Source organism: Chenopodium album, chromosome 18 (assembly GCF_948465745.1).
Source record: "Chenopodium album chromosome 18, dcCheAlbu1.1, whole genome shotgun sequence".
NCBI classification, from domain to species: domain Eukaryota; kingdom Viridiplantae; phylum Streptophyta; class Magnoliopsida; order Caryophyllales; family Amaranthaceae; genus Chenopodium; species Chenopodium album.
Window position 1 is genome coordinate 9,790,146 of NC_137851.1, and position 22,425 is coordinate 9,812,570.

General features: G+C 32.7%; 1 protein-coding gene across 1 annotated transcript; it reads left to right on the forward strand.

Annotated features, from left to right (window-relative positions):
* Positions 1-8,491: 8,491 nt before the first annotated feature.
* On the forward strand, positions 8,492-12,895 carry LOC145593031 (uncharacterized). The gene is made up of 5 exons (XM_081649540.1): positions 8,492-9,506; positions 10,990-11,042; positions 11,389-11,555; positions 11,635-11,783; positions 12,230-12,895. Exons 1-5 carry the CDS (start codon positions 8,675-8,677, stop codon positions 12,616-12,618), a joined length of 1,590 nt encoding a protein of 529 aa, XP_081505666.1. The 5' UTR covers positions 8,492-8,674; the 3' UTR covers positions 12,619-12,895.
* Positions 12,896-22,425: the final 9,530 nt, after the last annotated feature.

Here is a 22,425-nt window from a genome sequence, read left to right on the forward strand (position 1 = left end):
GTAACCTGGTTTTGACAAAAAGTAAGGGAGTGAACGAACCAAAAAAAATTAAAATAGTTTGGAGATATAAGTGATGGGTTCCTTTATGATTTGATGTTACACCTTCATGTTGTTTCGATCTTGTTTAGCAATCAGTTGTTTGTTTTCTTAAACTTGTTAGTAGTAATGAAAGTGTATGGGTAGTTAACTAAATAATGTATTCATTGAAACGATTTCAATAAGTGTCTATAAAGTTACATTTTTATTCTAAACTATAAATCACAACGGGAGTCAAGTGAATAGTGCAAAAAATGCTAATAGGGTACTTAAAAAGGAAAGGGAGTTAAATAAGTATTTAAAATACTTGCTAAAGTTGTATTATTTTGGAACTACGTGTCAAAATCACGCATCGATCAGTATAATTAGTAAAGTAATTATTTTAATTTAATATTTCTAAATTTAGTTATATACTTATGTGATCCAACTCTCCTAGAACGTTCTATAAAAATATTTTGAAATAATCAAACATGTTCTTCATATTATATAGTAGCTTATCATTGTCTTGGAAAATTACGGGAAAGATAACAATGAAAATTTGGGACAGAGCCAAACAATTGACACAAATTTGCAATTTGATTAATTCTTTTTAAGCAAGTTCATCACCGCGTCAATAATGTTCTTTTTTTTAATAAAAAACTAGATTAGGCTCGTGCGATGCACGATTTTAACAATAATTTACGATTTAACAATATTTTTTTGCTTATTTGTGTGTAAATAATTTAAGAAAAATATAATAAATTGATAAATTAATAAAGAATGGACACCCCAATTCATATAATTTGTATAAAATATATGGAGTAGGAGAAAAAAATAATGTTTATAAGAACCCGACCTTCCTTTATTTCTCCAATGGAATTTGCATAATTAGTCAATTCAAATATAAAATCTATTAGAAAAATATATAATTAATTTAACATTTTCAAATTTTTATTTATATTGAAAAAAAAATAATGATGTCATTATTAGTTTTGGAGGGAAAATTTTTTATAAGAAGTTGACATGTGGAAAGTAATGACATCAGCGGTAATTACTTTAGTTATATTTATAGACGTAGTACTACTAGTCACATACTATATAAATTGTAATGCAAATTGTAGAAGTCTATAAGATATGAAGCTATTGATTAAAAAAAAAAAAAAAAAGTTGTCAATAAACAAGATAGAAACCTAAAAGAGTACTGTCGTATATATTTGGATGCTTGACTATGGAGTACATTAATATGTTTAATGCTTTGTTTGGTTCAACTTCATTGTTTTGTATGTGTGAAATTATATTGTCTTGTACAAATAAATAATAAATAAATAAATAATAATAATATTAAAAAAGTAAGAGCATCTCCAATAATAAGCTACTAGGCCTTGTAACTTGCTTTGCCACATCAAATTTTAAGCTATAAGAGCATCTCCAATGGTAAACTACAATACTTTGTAGCTTACCTTGTCACATCAAATATTCAAGCTAATATATTTTGTAGCTACAAAGTGCTCCAATGGTTAATTGTAGTATATTGTAGCTTGGAAGAAATACAAATAATTAAAATATTTTTTATTATACACATGTCATATGTTTACTGGGTGATATTATCTTTGAAAAATCAAGCAACGTCGCTTAATCTAGCTACATCAATTTCCCACTCCAATGGTAAATACATGCTTGTAATTTTAATTAATTTGCAAGCAAGTCCCTATTTGTATACCATTGGAGATGCTCTAACACTTTTTGGCTACAAAGTGTTCCAATGATGAGCTACAATGGCCTTGTAGCTTGCAAAAAATAAAATATATATAAAAGAAAAATAATAGTTATACACTTGTCATAATATGAATATGAATGGAGTTTACTTGTCTTTATTCTAATCAAGCAACGTAGCTTGTTTGGGCTACAATAGCTTACATGTTGTTAAAAAAATTTTGTTCTCCAATGGTAAGCATGTAAATAAAGTGCTAGACATTTTATTTATATTGCAAGCAAGTCCTTAATATGAAACCATTGAAGTTGTTCTAATATTTCTTAAATTCTTTGAAAACTAAAATACTTTTTTTAAGATAAGATAGTTCAGTATTATATGAACTTTTTTTTTTTGAATAGCAAAAATATTTCATTAATTAAAAGTCATATGACATCTACAATATAGATTCGATGTTAACAAATACATAAGATATTGAATCAAATAAAATTTTCCTTCATAAAAACTACGATCGTCGAGTAAATCTTGCACTGTGAAACATCTCCCGCTTATATCGCTGGAAAATACAGCTTTGTTGGAGAGACAATCTAACGATCCTTTGTAGCCGTGAGCATGTTTTTCTTCTAATTCATATGTCTGCATTCAAAAACTTGATAACTTTTTCACCAAAAAAATAATTTCACGACAATCCATTAGATCTAATATCATGGATTCAAAACTAATAAATTTATCCCCCGAAAAGAGGAGATAAACCTTGTCTTTCGAAGAAGGTCGAAAAACCCTTGTCTTTCGAAGGAGATCGGAAACCCTTCTTTGAAGTAAACTAAAATAAATTAAGTCAAACAGGGCCTATATTTTTTATTTATCATTACCAAATAAGGTTTTTGTATATTTAAGGATTATATGTAAATATATAATACACTCTCGATCTAATTTTATGTTCAAGATTTGGTGCACATTTTACGGTGCACATTTTTATTATTAATATCTCTAATTCTTTGTAATAGAGTAAGGTCTTATTTAGGTTTATCTTATTTTTGCTTATTTGATATGATTTGATGTGGTCTGATTTGAATGTCAAATTTGACCAAACTTTGACCTTAAATATACAATAATCTATACAGAAAAAATATATCAAGTGGGGTCTTGTTAGATTCGTAATAATGTTTATTTTATTAATATGTGATTTTCATAATTTTTTTCATTACGAAATTAAAGCTATTTAGCGATAAAAAACTGCACATAAAACGATGATTTGAACTTATTTTTTCTTATCTGATCTGAACTTATTTTTTCTGTTTGATATGTACTTATTTTTTCTAAAATAAGTAAAAATAAGGTGAATTAAACAAGACCTAAGGGCCTGTTCACATTTACTGAACTGAAATGATTGGATCTGAACTGAACTGAACTGAATATTTATGAGAGAAGGAAATTAGGAGCTAAATCGAACTGAGCTGATTGGAGCTGAACTGAAATGAAATTAAGCTGAAGTGAACAAGCCTTGAGTATATGAAATTTAAAATAATTATATTCTATATTATTAAAAACACTTATTGAGACAACTCAACCAAAATTCTACGCGATCGTAAATAGTCGCAAAAGCATCTAAATAAAAACGTCAAGAAGAAAAGTTGGGAGTAATTGTTTCTTTTTGTTTTTTTCAGACAAATAATTACTTGTATACAAGTATTACTTAAGACGTTCTACTGATAACTAATTAGAGTCATCTACACAAATTCTTATATGTGGTCATCCATATACTAACTTTCACTTTTTAGTAGATAGTGTGGCCACTTCACATTTAAGCAGTTAATTGAATAATGGGATTTACGACAATAATCAAATGGGGTTATTGTTACGGCCGGGAGAGGGGCTACTCCAATGGAAAAAGGAGTCATGTACAATTATGACAAAGGTGCGTGTAGCAGCACAACCTTACGAGGGTGCACTCAACATCACAAACTATGCAGTTAGGTGCACATAACAACATAAATGACATTGACAAATTTAAGTTTCTTCGAAAATGAAATCTTAAATATTTTTAATGCTTTTTTGTTTAAATATATTTTTGATTAATTCTATTATTTCACTTAATTTTCCATCACATGTAATTAAGTAAACCATTAAATTGAATTATTTCAAAAAGTTATCGCCATTATTTTCTATCGTTTGTTTTTTCAATTACTTTTTTTTACATCTCATGTGATGATTGACTTAGTTTCCTCTTCCATTATAATTAATTTTTTCCCTTTAAATTATTCTCTCTCAACCTCCACAATTTAAGTGTTGTACATCAAAAACAAGAAAATCAATTTGGCATATCCTAAAATCCAATTTTAAAATTATTTTTTAAATTAAGTATTTAAAATCATTTCTTGGGGTTTGGTATTAGAAAGTTACCTATGTTTCCTGAAATCTTGTAAAATAAAGGTATTGAAATGATTTTTTTTTTTTTTTTAATTTATCAATTTAGTATTTAACTTTTTTTTTAATGGATTTAGTATTTAACTAAGGGCCTGTTCACATTTACTTAATTTCAGTTCAGTTCAGTTCAGTTCAGCTCCAATCAGTTCAGTTCAGTTCCAATCAGTTCAGTTCAGTTCAGTTCAGTTCAGTTCCAATCAGTTCAGTTCAGTTCAGTTCAGCTCTTAATTTCCCTCTCACATAAAATATTCATTTCAGCTCAATTCAGTTCAGTTCAGTTCAGTTCAGTTCCAATCAGTTCAGTTCAGTTCAGTTCACCTCCAATTAGTTCAGTTCAGCTCAGTTTAGTAAATATGAACAGGCCCTAAGTAGAAAGGGAAAGGAAACTAAGTCAATCATGTGAGATCGATATTAGAAAAAGTAATTGGAGAAGCGAACAAAGGAAAATAATAGCACAATCTTTTTTGAAGGAATCCGCAAAATAAAATGGTGGAGGTTAAGAAATGCTTACATGAAAAAAAATAAATAGAAGGTAAGGCTAATTTAGTCACGCATGATAGAAAATCATATTAGTTTAAATAATGTTTAAACAATTACATAAAATAATAAAGATTCCACTTTTTTCCATGGAACCTTAGTTCATTAGTATCATTTATGCTAATATGTGCACTCAATTACATAGTTTGTGCTGTAAACTGCACCCTTGAAAGGTTGTGCTGCTACACGCACCTTTATCATAGTTAGTGTTGTTGTGGCCAATTTTTCTTTATATTAATTGACAAATTTCGTCAATCTACTAACAATATGGTAAATAAGTGCACTTTTTTTTATAGCGGCCTTGCCCATGAATTGTAAAAAAAAAAAGTACACTTATTTAGAATACTGCCACTCGATTGACAAATTTTGTCAATTATAAATATTAACTTGGTTCGCCTTGTAAAAAAACAGAAATTTATCAAATCATAAATATTAACCTAGTTCACCTCGTAAATAATCAGAGCTAATCTTGAGTTTCAAGTGTCCTTAAGTTTTCAAGTTGAGCTTTGTTGTTTATAATGCTCAACTCATAAAAAATTCAGAGCTAATGTAGAATTTTTTGTAAGTTGACTTATGGTTTTTTCACCATGCATATACCCATAAGTTTTTTATTTATTCATCATATACCCTTGAAAATTTTCAAATTCACCATATACCCCCGAGTTGTTAAAAAAATTTACCATATACCCCTAATGAAAATAAGATGAGTGGAATTTGGTTAAATATACATCGAAACCACCTTAGATCTCTCTTTTTCATCCCCGAAACCACTCTTCTCCTTTCTTCGACCTTGGAAACCACTTCAAATCTCCATAACCAAATACGTATGATTGATTTTGGGATGAGAAAATGCAATTTAAGGTGATTTTAGGGGTGGGAAAAAGGAATGTGTGGGTGGTTTCGGGGGTATGGGAATGTATTTAGGGTGGTTTGGTTCATAATTAACCCTTATGACTGGCGAAGTTAACAATCATTAGTCATCAAGGGTATATGGTGTATTTTTGTGAAAAACTTGGGGTATATGATCAATTTAAAAAAATTCAAGGGGATATGGTGAAAAACTCATAGTTATGTAATCATTGCTAGTATCTTTATTATTTCTTATACGTAGTATGTATACAGAATTTAATCAAATTGATAACTTTATGATACACTTTCTAATGTATGACCATGGTACATAAACTTATATTAAGGGCATGTTCTGATTGATTGAACTGAACTGAACTAAACTTATTGGAGCTGAACTGAACTAAACTGAACTAAATATTTTATGAGAGAGGGAAATTAAGATAAGAACTGAATTGAACTTATTAGAGCTGAACTGAACTGAAAATAAGCCGAAGAGAACAGGCTCTAAGCTTCAAATATTATATCTCAACAAATTTGTTAATAAGAAAACATAATTTTTGTTTGTGAAAGTATTGTGTAGAACGGATTCAGGTGACTTCAGTCATACAAATAAAAAAAAAAAAACTTAATTGTCAGAAATTAGATAATAATGGTCAAATATTAAGTTATAAATATCAGATATTAGATTAAAAGTGTCAGAAATTAGATAATAATGGTAAGATATTATACTATGATTATTAGATATTAGATTATAAGTGTCAGAAATTAGGTTTTAATTGTCATAAATTAGATTGTAATAGTCAGTTAATAGATTATAAGTTATAACTATCAAATATTAGATTGTAATTGTCAGAATTTAGATTATAATTACCAGATATTAGATTAAAAGTGTTAAAAATTAGATTATTATAGTCAGATATTGGTTTATAAGTATCAGATACTAGACAATATTGAGAGAGAAAGAGGATCATACTTATCTGTAAGAAGCTGAGAAAAGCCTTGAAAGAGAAAAGTAGCGAAGTGAGAAATGAGAACTGAATTAGGAGGAAAAAGAATGAGTCGATGAAGCGAGTTAATGGCGACGAGTTGATTGGAGTCGTCAGCTTCCCGAGTCGCCGAAGAGGAGGAATAAGAAGATGGTGCGGCGGCGGAAGAGGCGGTGTCGTCTTTGGCGAGGGCAACGAAGAAAAGAGCACCAGGTTGTGGTTAAGAATGGTGAAGTCCTTGCATAATCGTCATCTTTGTCTTCTTCTTCTTCTTCGTTGAGTTTGTGCATTTCCTGGAATTAAGTTGAGCAGTGGTGGTGGTGTTGTTTCAAATGGTTTGGGATTGTGACCGCCATTGTATGGGTGTGTGCATTATAAACTAGATTCACGTGAAACGGTCTCACGCAAAACCTTCTATTTTTGTTTCTTTTGATCTTGGAATTGGTTTATTTCTATGTCATACTAGGCCAAGATTGTTTGTTAGTAGAGTACTAGAGTGTCCCTATGAAAAACGAGAATTTTGTCTAAAGGGACGAGTGAACTAAAGGGTTAAGTGAATGATACAAGAGAGAATCCACAAAGGGTAGAACTAAGAGCAACTACATTTGTTAGACTTTTAGACCTACTTGCAATATTTAATAAGTAAAGTTACAACAAAGGGTAGAACTACTTGCAATATTTAATAAGTAAAGTTACAACAAACATTAGTATGTGCGGAGATATAAATTTTAGGGCCTGTTCACATTTACTGAATTGAGCTAAACTAAACTAAACTGAACTGATTGGAGCTGAACTGAAATGAAATGAATATTTTACGAGAGAAGGAAATTAGGAGCTGAACTAAATAGATTGGAGCTGAACTGAGATTAAGCTGAAGTGAACAAACCCTTAGTTTTAACCTGACGGAGCTCTAGTTGATCTTCGTGATAAATAAATATTGTTTATCTAGTGACATTTTCGTAAATAAATCAACAAACTATCCCAGTCAGCATAAACATTTTCGTAAATAATTCAACTTTTATTAAAATGCGGGTCCTACAAAAGTTGACTTATTAACGAAAATGTCATACTGATTGAAATATTTTGTTGATTTATTTACGAAAATGCAACTAGATAAACCATTTTTATTTATATTATCATGAAAATCAACTTGTATTTTCTCATTTTAACCCCCCTCTTTAAAGCTTTAATTTGGCAAGATATCCTATTTCATGTTTTAAGATACATACTGACAACGATTTTTGCAAGGGAGCTCCTCGGTTTAGTTTGATGTTGCCGGCTGATTTGCTAGTTTCTTCTACTAATATATTTTTATTCTTTTTATAAATGAAATGGTATAACATGGTTGTTGCCTTATTTACTTATTATGGAGGTTATTGCTTGCAAATGATGTAGTATAAAAATATTGATGTGGCAAAGCCAATCTATTACCTCTATTGCTTGTCATTGTGGATGCTCTAGGAGAAGAGTAAAGATTTATAGATCTTCTTTGTGTACTATGTTCGACTAAATAAAGTTGAGAGTATGGTTACTTTGATTTTTGTTTTCGGCTATGATAAAACTTCATATCATTTTGGGACAAATGAGTACAAAGATTTACAATTGGCATAGGGGTAGACTAACATTATTAAAGTCAAAATTGATTAAGTAAGGTATTGTTGAAATGTTAAATCACATTTAATAGGCCAAACTATCTCGATAATTATCGTCTAATTAAACAGATCGCGATCGGTTGCCCCAACCTCAGCCATCCCTTTATTTTCTTTATTTTTACTTATTTTTTTTGTGTGAAGAACCCCCAGTTTTTTTAATTAATTTTTTAATTTTTTTTAGTGTTGAGTAGCTCACTTTAGTACTTTACTAATACGAGTAATTAATTTATATTTTTTTCAAAAAAAATTCTTGCTCGAAGCTTAGGTGGCACCGCACCAAAAAAAGATTCAAATTCTCGCCCGTTACAGAGAACCCCCACACTTTTCCCTCTTCATACACACGATTCCGCAAACCTAGGGTTTCATACTCTACATTCAAACTCCAATCAATTTCAATAATCCCAATTAATTTTTTCGAATTTCTTTCATAACCCATCAAAATTCTCAGCATAATCTACTAAACCCCCCAATTTTCCCCAATTTTTTCTTGCTCAAAAATGGCTGCAACAAATCCCTTAAACCCTCAAAACCCCAATTCTCCTCTCTCAGCAGAATCTTACCACCCTATGTTACAAGAATCAATTCAGCTTTTCTTATCTCAAATTCAATCTGGAATTTCTGATTTTTCCCATTTCAATTTGATGTTTTCCCGCTTAATTCATACAATGCCTTCCCCAACCATTGAGATTGTTTGGTTTTATTCAGCTGTAAATTTTCATACCCACAAAAAATTAATTGCCCAGAAAAATTTTGCTTCCCAGGATGATAATTTGGGAAGAATTTTAGCTATTAAGGAGCTTTTTCAGTCATTAGTTGCTTGTTCTGGTCCATGTAGTAGTAGTCTCCAGAAAGTTGCTGTTTTAGCTCCATTAACTTTCGAGCTGTATAATTTGGTTCTTGATTTGAAAGTAAATGCTAGGTTTAGCTTAGATAAAGCTATCAATATAGAGATTGGTTGTTTGGTTGAGCGTTTAGTGAGTTATATTAGCTTGTGTTGTTGTGAAGGGGTGGATGATCATGATGACACGATCGCTTTTTCACCATGTTTTGTGGATTTGGTTAAGGTTTGGACTGTTCAAAGGCGGGAGATTGGTTTCGAGTTCAAGGATGATTTTAAGATGTTTTTCCCAATGATTAGCGATGAGGCTCGAAATGGACTTTTGGTTGGTAGTAGGGTTGGTGTTTTAGCTGGGATTGTCATGTGTCAGACCTTTTTGCTTAGTCTCTGCTTGAAGTTTGGGTTGGAAGATCCACAGGAGAAGCTTAAGGAAGATGTCCTAAATTCGGCTGTTAATAGCATTATCGGATTTAGAAGTTGTTACTTCTTTGGTAAGATTTCCTTACTGCTTGTTGTAGAGAAAATTTCACTTGCTACGAATGTGCTATAATTACATTGTCTATGATTTTATGAGGCCTTAAATGAATGTTTTGTTCGTGTAATTATTGATTTATTTATAGTGGATTATCTTGGTTGATGTAATATAATAAGATTTTGCTGTCATTTGCTTTTGGTGTATTTCTCATGTCATGTTAAGTATGAGACTAATGACTAAAGTTTGTAGCATAGAGTTGGCCATATAGATATCTGGCTGATCTTTTCCTAGAGACAAGTGTTTTTCGGTAAAGTTGAATTGTTTATTTTGGTGAACTTGCTCTCTTGTTGCTATGAAGCTATGATATACTATGTTTACGGAGCCGAAACAGATGCATGCACCAAATGTAAATCTTGCTTGATGGAATAAAAAAATAAACATGTATGTTTGGATTACCTATGTGACAATGGTGTAACCTATAACAATATTAGACTGTGTAAATGCTCATAGCCTCATAGAGCTCTATGTTAATGACCTATATAAAAGAATTGAAATGTCTCTTTCCTTTGCAATGTTTTAAGGAATGGTGAGTGTTCTTATCTTTGGCAAGTAAATTTTGCTGCTTAGATACAAGTCCAGAAGTTGCAGAGATTTACGTTGTTTTCCTGAAACTGATAAAAAACTGACATCTTACGAGGAAGCCTTATGGAAACTAATCACTTAGCCCTGTTGGCCTTAATAGGGACCTATTGTTCATTCAGTTCATAAGAATTCATGTTAGTAAGAGTCCTCTTTACTATTAATACCTTTCTCCGCTCTCTCTCTCTTCCCACTCTTTGCTTGTCTGTGTTCACTATAGTTATACCACCCTTTTGACTTTCTAACCATTTTGTAAGATAGGTCAGACTAGTGATATTTTACCACCTCTCTTTAGTACTTCCTTTTATTTATTTATTTATTTATTTATTTATTTATTTTTTGACAAATGTATGGTTTCTGAAAAACTTTCTACATTCACAATAGCTTCAAGTTATTTCATCAAACCAAATGTACATTGGGCCCCGTTCGGTTTGATGTAAAATGTTTTCATGGAAAATGATTTTCCCATTTTCCTTTGTTTGGTTTGTAAAGGGGTGGAAAACAATTTTCCCAATGGTGGGAAATGGCATCCTTAATGATGGAAAACATATTCTTTTACAAATCAAGGGAAGACACATTTTCCTCCCTCCTTTTTACCTTCTTCTCATCTATCCTCATATTCCCACTCCTATTTTATTTTTCTTTTACTTTTCTTGTATGCAACCAAACAAAGGAAAACTAATTTGCAATTGTGCTTTTCTTTGAAAATATGTATTCCATGAAAATTATTTTATCATTGAAAATATTTTACATCAAACCAAACGGGGTCTAGATACGAAATATCTTTTCATCTCACCAGTTGAGATGTACTAGATGCAAAATAAAATCTGAATATTATTAAATTTGTGGATCTTTGACAGATACCCTTCTCAAGATGCTGTTGGAGTTCAGTTTGCCTGTTACCTCCCTACTGGTGAGTATATCTTTGCTGCATTTTGGAGATAATTAATTCCATTACCCTGCTGATGTTGTATGGTCAACATTATGTGTGAAGGTGATGCATTTCACTTAGCCTTGTGTCGCAATATGTGGAATTTGTCATTAGTTGTAGTCAGCCATTAGCCTTTTTACACTGTACAGTTAGAGGAGTTCCTTGCGGAATGGATACTTGAATTGTAGACAACGCCCTCTTTGTTGGACCTTAGTGCTGTTTAAATGGTCGGAACGCATAAATGGGTAACTTATCCTTTTCCTTTAAGAGAATTTACAATCTGTTAATGATATAAACATTTAGCTGTGGTTGGTATTGGTGTCTGCAGACCGTGGTTGATGAAGTGATGTTGCGAGAAGCCCTATTTGATGCAATCATCTTGGTAGATTACCCATTCTTTAATCCAGGATGTGGAATTCGTCTTTGTAGCCATCACTTAAACAGCCTTGCTTCAACATGGTTATTTGTTGCAGACAAGGCTATGAAGTTTGTTTGGTATGAGAGATGCTAGATCCTATGATTGGAAGCTGTTATTTTGTTATCTCTACTATATGTAATTAGATTTTGGCTGCAGGCATAAAGGTGACCAAACTAAAGTCATCTCATATATGAAAGCTTTCTCAAAATCTCTCATACACTCTCAGTTATTAAAGTGGGTCTCAACACAAATTGTTATGGCAGAGGATGCGAACAAAAATATTTCAACTCCAGCAGCTTTTATGGGTGAGTGATTCCAGCATTTGGATGTCCTAATTGTATTTTTCCCCTTTGTTATTTGCCATAAGGGTTAGGTACTTCTTCTCTTCGCTCTTCTGCTACTGTGATGATAATGTTGAACTTATTATTAAGGCCATCATGCTCTTTGCAACTATTTTGAAACATATTTACTGCGAGTGCTGGGTTTTTAGCCATTCTGAATTTTTTATTAGATAGCTTGTTAATTTTTTTACGTAGTGACTAGTACTCCCTCCGTCCCAAAATTTAGACAGGAAATAATGGGTAGGTCAAGAGTTTACTTAAAAAAGGTGTAATTTTGATTATGGGGACATCTCAAATTGGTAGATGTTAATAGTGGTACAGGAGTGGCTTAAATAGAGCTATAAGTATATATGCTGCTCTTGAATATGCGAATATGTGATTATTTAATTTTGGACTTTGTCTTGTTTCAGAATGGCTCGTACAACTTACTAGCCAAACTTCAAAGGGCTTCTTTAATGACGAGTTCTCAATGCTTCTTGAAAAAGCTATGAATTACATATCTGAGACGAAAACTGCACTTCCATACTTGGCTCTAGATGGTAATTACAATTTCTGCATTAACCAAAAAGTTGGAGAAAATGGAGGTGCTGATGAGGATTTTGAGATGATCGATTCTACAGAGGGTTCTAAAACTGGCTGCAGTACTACCTTAACAGCCAATGATGAATGCAGAAAGCGTAAAGGAGAAAAGGATGAAGGCGGGATACGAGTGAAACTTCTTAAATACCAATTACATGACAGTCCAATCAAGAGTTTCTCACCTTTCCAGAATGAAGTTGGTTTGATCAGAAGGAGCTAGCCAGATAAATTTCTAATGCCTAATGACGAAGTAGAAATTTTGTTCCAACAATCAGACTGTTATGGTTGTTGATTTTGTAATTCCGGCTGCTTGCAGGTGTAGTCTTGTAGTGTAGAAGAGTCAGGAATCTGCCAGAGGCAGGAAAAATTGTATGGGGCAAAAATTATATCAGCCTTTAACCATAATTTTCTAAGACAGTAAAATTTGAGTTATGTCATTGTAAGCACATTATGTACAGTAAAATTTTCGGCCCAATCTAATTTTGTCTATGTATCCATTAAAATAAGGGTATTTGCGTCATATAATTTGTACTACCTTCGGTCTAAATTACTCGCAACTTTGGAATATTTTATATCTCACAAATAATACCCTAAAGTTGTGAGTAATTTGGACCGAAGGTAGTATGTTCAGCTCAAGTGTCCTGACTCCCAACCTTTAATTATTCTATGCAAGTTTACTTATGATATTGATCTATTACTTTACATTTTCAATGGAACTGAAACATTTAGGCTTTATTTGGTTCAATATTAGTAAAGGAAAGAAAGGGAAGGGAAAAGAAAGGAAGAGAAGGGAAAGAAAAGAAACTATATCATCTACTGTTTGGTTTGTTATTAGTAAAGGAAGGGAAAAGAGAAGAATCTATTATATGGTATGACATTAGTAAAGGAAGGAAAGGGGAGGGAAAACTAATTTTATGCTTGATAGATTTTATTTCTTTCTTTCCTTTCAAATTCCTCCAATTTTGGGAGGAAAGGAAAGGGAAGATTTTGTGAAGGGAGCCTTCCTTCCCTTTCCTTTCATTTCCTATCAAATTCCGTTTAATTTTTAGAACCAAACATAGGAAGCCATTATTTTCCCTTTCTTTCTTTTCTTTTCCTCCCAACCAACAAGGTCCTACGTATATTTTTTTGGATTTGGCTTATAATTACGGGATTAAGGCTTTGATTGATTTATTTTTGGATTATAATTCACTAAATCAAAATGCTAAATGAAACTGTGTGTACTTATTTATGATTTTTAAGAAGCCGAGCCATACCATCATTGTTTTCAGATCAACGGCCTAATGTAAATGACCTTTTAACTGTAAGGGTAAGGTTATGATATAGTCAAGTATTCCATTACCTTTTTAGCTTTTATTTGTTTATATACCAGAGTCAAAAGAGTATATGAGTTGGCATGTTAGGATGTGCAAGAGTGGGCTAGAAAGAGAGGAATAAAACTATGATCGACCTTTTTTATATTGAAATCTAACATCAATTATTGAATATTGTACTAGTAGTGTTTAAATACCAGGTTGTTCTTCCTCCTGCTGATAAGGTGTTGGGAGTTCCTGCAAGTGCAGCGGCAGGACAAGTAGTGGGAACTGTTGTTTGACTTGTTTCACCTGTTGTTGTCACCACATAGGAGCTGAGGAATCGCGGGGTCAGTGTGAAGGTGAGTCAATCAATTTACATGAACTTTTAACAAGGTGAGTTAGCATATCAAGGCAGGTGATTTGGGTCCAATCAGCTCTAACTTAATGATATACCATATTAATACTTAATAGTACCATTATACTCTGTAGTTATTCTAGTATTACAATATTAGAATATTAACCTTGTTAGAGTGAGCAGCGCAATCAGGGCAGATGATTTGGGCCAATAGTTGTCATTTTTTTTTGCTCCCGTAATATATATTTTTACTTACAGAATGAGGGGGGGTTAAAGCAGGAGAGGAGAAAACAATCCAATCGAGAATCTGTTAGAAGATAAAGGTTGTAGGAAACAGGTAATGTGATACATAAAGTCACTTGATTTAGATAAAACATAAAACCAATTGCAGGCTGAGGAACTTGCTAGAAGAGTAGAATCTCTCAATGCTAAAAACTTGGCACGCACTTAAGTCAGAAATCAATCAGCTGGTGGAGAAGTTCAGAAACCCCGTCTTGTAAATGCTGCATTAACAGTTTATCAAATAACAGCAACTCATTTTAACCCCTTAATCTTATCCTGCAATACTTCTCCCTGCATTAGGAACTCTCCCTGCATTAATTTTGACTGTTTGGTGGATTGTCTAAAGTGAGGTTGAAATGTCCTGGTTTTTTTTTTACTGCAACTATGAATTTTAGTTACTGGTGAGCTACAAACAGACCAGAGTGGCGGCCTGTTCTGCTGTAACTCTGCATCGTTCTAATAGGTTTGCTTCAATAAGATTAGAATTTGTACTTGTTATATGTAGTAAAAGATCACTAATTTTGTTACTTTTTTTTGTTATACATACTGTCATGAAGTGGGTTTCTACACAAATTGTTATGGCAGAGGATGCAAACAAAAATATTTCAACTTCAGCAGCTTTTGTGGGTGAGTGATTCCAGCATTTGGCCGTCCTAATTTTTTTTTTTCCTCTGTTTTTTTTTAATGTTGTACATGTTATTAAGGGTCCGTTCTCATAGACTTAACTCAGCTGAACTAAACTGAACTAAACGGAAATGAATATTTTATAAGAGAAGGAAATTAGGAGCTGAGCTGAGCTGAACTGAACTGAAAATAAACGTATGAGAACAGGCCCTAAGGCACTCTTTGCAAACACTTTGAAACATATTTACTGCGAGTGCTGACTTTTTAGCCATTCTGAATTTCTTATTAGATATCTTATTAAATTTTTACATAGTAGCCCAATACTCCCTCTGTCCCAAAATGTAGACAGGAAATTATGGGTAGGTCAAGATTTTAGTTTTAAAAAGGTGTAATTTGATTGTGGGGACATCTCAAATTGATAGATGTTAGTAGTGGTACAGTAGTGGCTTAAATAGAGCTATATATGCTTCTCTTGAATATGCAAATATTTGATTGTGGACTTTTTCTTATTTCAGAATGGCTTGTACAACTTACTAGCCAAACTTCAAAGGGTTTCTATAATGACTACTTCTCAATGCTTCTTGAAATAGCTATGAATTACGTATCTGAGATGAAAACTGCACTTCCGTACTTGGCTCTAGAGATGGTAATAGCAAATTAGCAATTTGTGCATTGACCAAAAAGTTGGAGAAAATGGAGTAGTTGATGATGATTTTGAGATGATCGGCTCTACAGATGGTGTTAAGGCTGTCTTCAATACTACCGTCAAGCTAATGATGACTGCAGAAAGCGTAAAGGAGAAAAAGATGAAGGTGGCATACAAATGAAATTTCTGAAATACCAAATGCATGACAGTCCAATCAAGAGTTTCTCACCTTTCCAAAATGAAATTCGTTTGATCAGGAGCAGCTAGCCAGATAAATTTCTGATGCCCGATGAAGATGCAGAAATTATGTTCCAACAATCAGACTGTTATGGTTGTTGATTGTGTGAATCTGGCTGCCTGCAGGTGTAGTCTTGTATAGTTGTACTGTAGAACTGTAGAAGAGTCTGGAATCTGCCAGAGGCAGGAAAAATTGTATCAGTCAATAACCGGATTTCTCTAAGACACTCCAATGAGTACTGGTTATTCAGTTATGTCATTGTAAGAACAATATAATCAGTACTCACAATATAATCTATTTCCTGACATTGGTGCACAGATTATGTCAAAAAGACTACACATTTTTTTAAGAGTTGTGTTGAGACTTTATACAACACAATAGCAAACCTGCAGATTAGGGTAAATTCACCTTTAATTTTTTATATTCACTTCCTTGGATTTACTATCAACATTAAAGAACATGAAAATATGATAAAAGAACATGCATGTTTATGAAAAAGAACATTAATCGGGAGTGCTTAAATGATCTTTAAGTGTAACAACAACTGCAATTTTATTAGTTTCGCAAAATCCCTTGATGATACAAGATTAATAAACAAATCATCCCTTGATGATACAAGATTAATAAACAAATCAAAGGAACTTCCAAACTCATATCATATAACAATCAACTTGGTTTAACATGATACATCTCAGATCTTCTAAGTACAAAGTGTATCAAAATCAGTTTTAACAGCCTTCGAATTATCCATAGCCGCCTTCTTAGAAAGCTCCCAATCACAACGACTGAACGACATGATGCATTCGGCAACTGAAACCGGCATAGATGACAAGTATCATGACCACAATCCTTCACCCATCGATCAATACAAGCCTTGTGGAACATATGACGACATGACACTAATCTCACTACTCGTTTATTTGCACAACAATCCGACTCATCTCTTTTTCGCGTCATTTCTTGATCATCATCATTTGATCTCTTCCACTTCTTCCCCTTATATTTAACCCCTTCGAGACAAACAGCACACGTAAAACCCTCACCCTCCGTAGGCAAACGTCCTTCTTTATCCACCTTCATTGCGGGCCGTGGTAAGATGTATATGGTGGTGATTGATGGTCATTTGCATGTAGTCTCTCAAATGAAGGAGGATTTTGTGGATGATGATGGTCATGCGTACTATCGCACATATGATTTTTTTGTGTACAAGCTTGACATTGAGAAAAAGTTGTGGGAAAAAGTTGAGGGTTTGATGGATTTCTCTTTTTGTCGGTAATAACACATCAATGTTTGCTAATATATCAAATGCTCAAAGAAATGCTATCTACTTTACCGATGATGAAAAAGAATTTTGGAGTTATTTAAAGTGTTGAAATTTCGTGGAAATGATATGGGTGTGTATGATATGACATCTTTGTGTTTTAAAAAGTTTTACCAAGGTGACGATGTACTTTGCGAGAATACATCTCCTACATGGTTTCTACCCAAAATTTAGATATTATTTGTTTGAACATTTACGCTGAAGCGCATTTTCAGGAACTCGAAGAGCATGGACTGATGTATATTCGGGTGTTGGGTGAAGGGGATAATCATGCATTTTATTGGTCGTTGGAATAATCTACATTATTGGCATATGATAAGAACATTTTTTTGAGAAATTAAAAGTTTATGACTTATTTGATCTTATATATGGTTATACACTGATCATTGTGATTGTGCATAGTCCATTTTTAACTCCAAACTTATTTATGTCTTGCTTGCTTTTTTGATGAACAAATGTCAATAAATTTAGATTGAGCAAATCTGACATAAACATAATCTATTTGGTTTAAGTAATTAATGATCTTCTTTAGGGTGAACTTCAAGTTTGCTGAAATCAAAGTTGCTATTGTAATCTTTCAGAAATAATTCATTAACAGATTCTGAATGTACTAACATAGGATCTAATAACCACAAGATTTATAAGTTACTTATTGTTTTGAAATCGAATATTGATAAATGATAATGCTTGAGAAATATTAAATGAAAACATAAGAGCAATATTGAATAAGCCTATTTAATTGGAATGATATAAAGAACATGCATGTATATGAAAAAGAACATTAATCATATCGGGATTACATAAAAAATCTTAAGTGTAACAAACACAATTTTATTAGTTTTGCAAAATCACTTGATACATGATTAATAACGAAATCAAGGAAACTTTCAAACAATACAACTCATATCATATTACAAATAACAATCGACTTAGTTTTACTTGATAAGTCTAATTAAGAGCTTCTAAGTACATATTATATCATAATCAGTTTTAATAGTCGTGGAATTATCCAAAGCTTTCTTCTTAGACACCTCCCAATTACAACGACATCTTGATTCGTTTGGCAACTGATTCCGGCAAAGAGGACAAGTATCATGACCACCATCCTTCACCCATCGATCAATACAAGCCTTGTGGAACATATGACGACATGACACTAATCTCACTACTCGTTTATTTGCACAATAATCCGACTCCTCTTCTTGTTGCGCCACTTCTTGATCATCATAATTCGATCTCTTCCTCTTGTTCCCCTTAATTTTAACCCCTTGGAGACAAATAGCACACGTAAAGCCCTCACCCTCCGTAGGCAAACCCCCTTCCTTAACCACCTCCATTGCGCGCTGTGGTTGAGGTGTTGTTGCTCCCGGTAATCAACCCAAGCAATCAACCGCTCTTTGTTACGTGACATACAATATCTCTCAATATTGTTCACAATTTCATAGACGACACCAGTCTCGTACGCTTTCGAGTTAGCAAGCCTACATCGAAGACTCGAAACCTTATCGTACATATCTTGTAGCACTTCATTAGGGTTAGGGTGAAACACAACCGATGTAAGATAATTCGATAAAAAACTTTTGCACGACTCACAATCTACGGGATTATAATTCCCAAGTAACTCCATCTTAGTTTTGACATACTGAGACGACGTTGTTTCATCTTGTTGTTCGTCACACTTAACCCAACGCTCATACTCATCGTATCGTACGAAAATCTCCATATCTTTACAATTTTTCGGCTTTCGTGTTGTTGCTTGACGATGCTCACAATCAATCACAACGTTGTCAACTCGTGCCTTCCCCATTGATAGCACAATCAAGTATCCTCACTCCAAAATTCTTAGTATTTTCACTCTAAAAAAAACTTGCCTTTAATTTTGTAATTTTTGTTAACAACAAATTTAGAAAAAATCAATTAACCTAATTTACATTACATTATATATAGAAATGAGAGTTCATGATTCCTTAGCTTGAGAATTAAGCTACACGGTAATTAAGTCGGTAATTGCAAGTTTTGTAGATTTTTTTGATTTTTGAATTTTCATTGATGAAAACTTTCCTAAACATGAAACTATAAAACCGTTGAGAAATAGTGGGGTATTTGGGGTTTTTGGGAAAGTGTTTCAAACTTGTTTGGACTTTTGAGTTTCGGCCCAATCTAATTATGTCTATGTATTCAATAAAAAAAGGGTATTTGCGTCATATAATTTGCACTTTGTATTACTCATCAATTGATAGGCCCAAATCTTAACAAAGAAAATACTGTATTTTTCACAAAATAAAATTGGGGGAATATTATATGGAGTTATATTTAGTGAAAAGATGTTAAAATAATATTGCTAGCTTGTTATAGTTTATTATCCTCACGCTTAATGATATTCAGAAAGATAATATCAACAATAATCAAGCCAATATGTACTAATATGGCACAATTCTATCTTAAGGTTCAATTTTCTATACTAAATGTGTTATATATCAATTTGAATTTATATACAAATTTTCACATAAATATTGAGTTTTGACTTTTGAGCGCATAAAATTGGTAATTATTATCATTAATTTGGTTTTACGGCTTATATCGTATAATTTGCAATTTTGCATCATATGTGTAAAAGAAATAGTATTTATTAATAAACATTTTTTTATTTTTACAAAACGTCTAACCAAAAAAAACAGAATAAAATTATAGCCAAAACGCAAAGAATAAAACTAAGGTCAATCAATTGATTGAAGTTAAGATGTTAAAAGAAGGTTAAAAGATCTTAACTAAACTTTGTCTCATTTCTATTTTTTACAAATTGTGCTTGAATTGGTATATAATTTGAAGTTAAGTGATATTTTTAACTCCGTATCTAGTTATTAGGTAAATCTACAGGTTCTAGCTTCAAAAAAATTGAGAATTTGAATCGGACCATGTTGTAACAGATTCTTAATTTTACTACCCGGAACCTCTTGTCCAAATTTCAATTTCGAACCCCCAGATTAGGATAGATTTTGGGTATATTTTGTATCCTTATCATATTAGCTAGGTTTGCAATTCCCTGGGATCATGCATGAAAAGACATACTTGTTGTACCACATAAGCAATGACAGACTAACAATGCAGGTTCCGATTTAGAGTACTCTGATTATTTGTTTACCCCTTTACTATGCATTTATATAAAAAGGAACATAAATCGAGATTGTATAGTAATCTTAAGTGTAGCAACAACCATAATTAATTAGTTTCGCAAAATCCCTTGACACATGATTAATAACGAAATCAAAGAAAGTTCCAAACGATCCAAGTGATATTGTTTAACAATAGACTTGGTTTAACCTGATACCTCTTATAGCTTATAAGGGTTTATCATATTTATCAAACTCGGTTTGAACAGCCTTAGAATTATCCAAAGCCATTTTCTTACCAAGATCACAATCACAACGATATCTTGGTTTCGGCAACTTATCCCGGCAAAGAGGACAAGTATTATGACCACGATCCTTTACCCATCGACGAATACAAGCATTATGGAACATATGTTCACATGACACTAGTCTAAATACTTGATTAGGTTCATCTTCTTGTCGCGCCACTTCTTTAACTTCTTCGAGACAAATAGCACACGTAAAACCCTCCTCCGTAGGCAATTCCCCTTCCTTAACCACCTCCATAGCGTGTGAAAATTCCTCCTGCCGGTGTTTCACCCAAGTGACCATCCACTCGTACTCTACGTTACGTCACCTAGTACAATGTATCTCATAGTTGTTTACAATTGCATACTTGACAAAAATATTATACACATCTTCCGAGTTAGCAACCCTATGTCTAAGACTCGAAACCTTCTCGTACATGTCTTGTAACACTTCATCGGGGTTAGGGTGAGACACGTCCGATGTTAGAAAATTGAATAATTTACTTTTACACGATTCACAATCTACGGGATCATACTTCCCTATTAACCATACAAGACAATCTTTATTTTGAACATATGGAGACGTCGTTTCATCTTGTTCTTGTTCATCACAATTAATCCTACGTTCCCACTCTTCGTATTGTACGAGAATCTTCATATCTTTATGCTTTTTCGGCTTTCGTTTTTGACGACGATGCTCGCAATCGATCCAGACGGGTGTTTCTCTTAACCTACCCATTGATAGCACGTACACGGTACAATCAAAGTAGTTTCACTCTAAAAAGCTTGCCTTTAATTTTGTGATTTTTGTTAGCAACAAATTTAGAATAAACCTTATTACATTATATATAGAACTGGTTTTGTGCCTCGTGCGACGTTCGAGTTGTTTATTAAATTTTGAGATAAATTTTAATCTATGTCAAATTTCAAAATATATATCTAATATAAAATTAGTTAAGAATTGATATAGTTTTATGACGATTTAAAATATGTACTAGGCATGTAAATGACTAATAAAAAATCTTGGTATTTTTTGAGAGTTATAATCTAATATTTTTTTTTGAATAAAAATATAATTCAATTTATACATATGAAATATTGGTGTTTTATCAAAAATAAAACTCTCAACTAACAATTTTATCCTATGAAGTATAGCTATAAATTTCCATGCAACACTTGACAAAAAGTTGGAATGTCAAGTGTCGCTTTCTCGGCTAAAAATTTAGCTTTATATATTAGGGGGCGTTTGGTTCACATAATTAAGGTATAAGGTATGGGTTTAGAATGGTTTAAACCCATACCTTATGTTTGTTTTACGATTTTAAGAGTTTCAAACCCATACCTCAAACCCCCAAGGTATGGGATTTAGAAACCTTGGGGGGGGTGGGTTTGGCTCATTCCCATACTTTTAGGTATCAAATAAAAGAAAAAAATTGTATTCCATAAGCATACCAAACATATGGTATTAAGAATCAAGTTCCAAACCCATACCACTATAGTTTCATTCCTGATTTCAACCCCATACTAGTTTGCAAACCAAACGCCCCCCTAGTTATTTGTTCATGATTCTTTAGCTTGAGGCTTAAGCTACACGGTAATTAAGTCGGTAATTGCTAACTTGAAAAAAAGTTTCCTAACTTGAAACAATTTAATTCTTTCTATCGTTAGGAAAGAGGGTATTTGACTATTTGGGGTTTTGGGAGAGGTACTTGGATTTGTTTGGAGTTTTGAGCTTCGGCCCAAATTAATTCTTTCTATAAATCCGTTTAAAAAGAGGGAATTCGCGTCTTGTGCGTACACTTCAATTAATAGGCCCAAATCTTAACAAAGGAAATATTGTAGTTTTCACAAAATTTGGACTACAAATTA

Coding starts and splice junctions, on each gene's coding strand:
- LOC145593031 (XM_081649540.1), top strand. CDS start 8,675: ATGGCTGCAACAAATCCCTTAAACCCTCAAAACCCCAATTCTCCTCTC. Junction 9,507..10,989: donor TAGAAGTTGTTACTTCTTTG/GTAAGATTTCCT, acceptor GATCTTTGACAG/ATACCCTTCTCAAGATGCTG. Junction 11,556..11,634: donor AAGGCTATGAAGTTTGTTTG/GTATGAGAGATG, acceptor TTTTGGCTGCAG/GCATAAAGGTGACCAAACTA.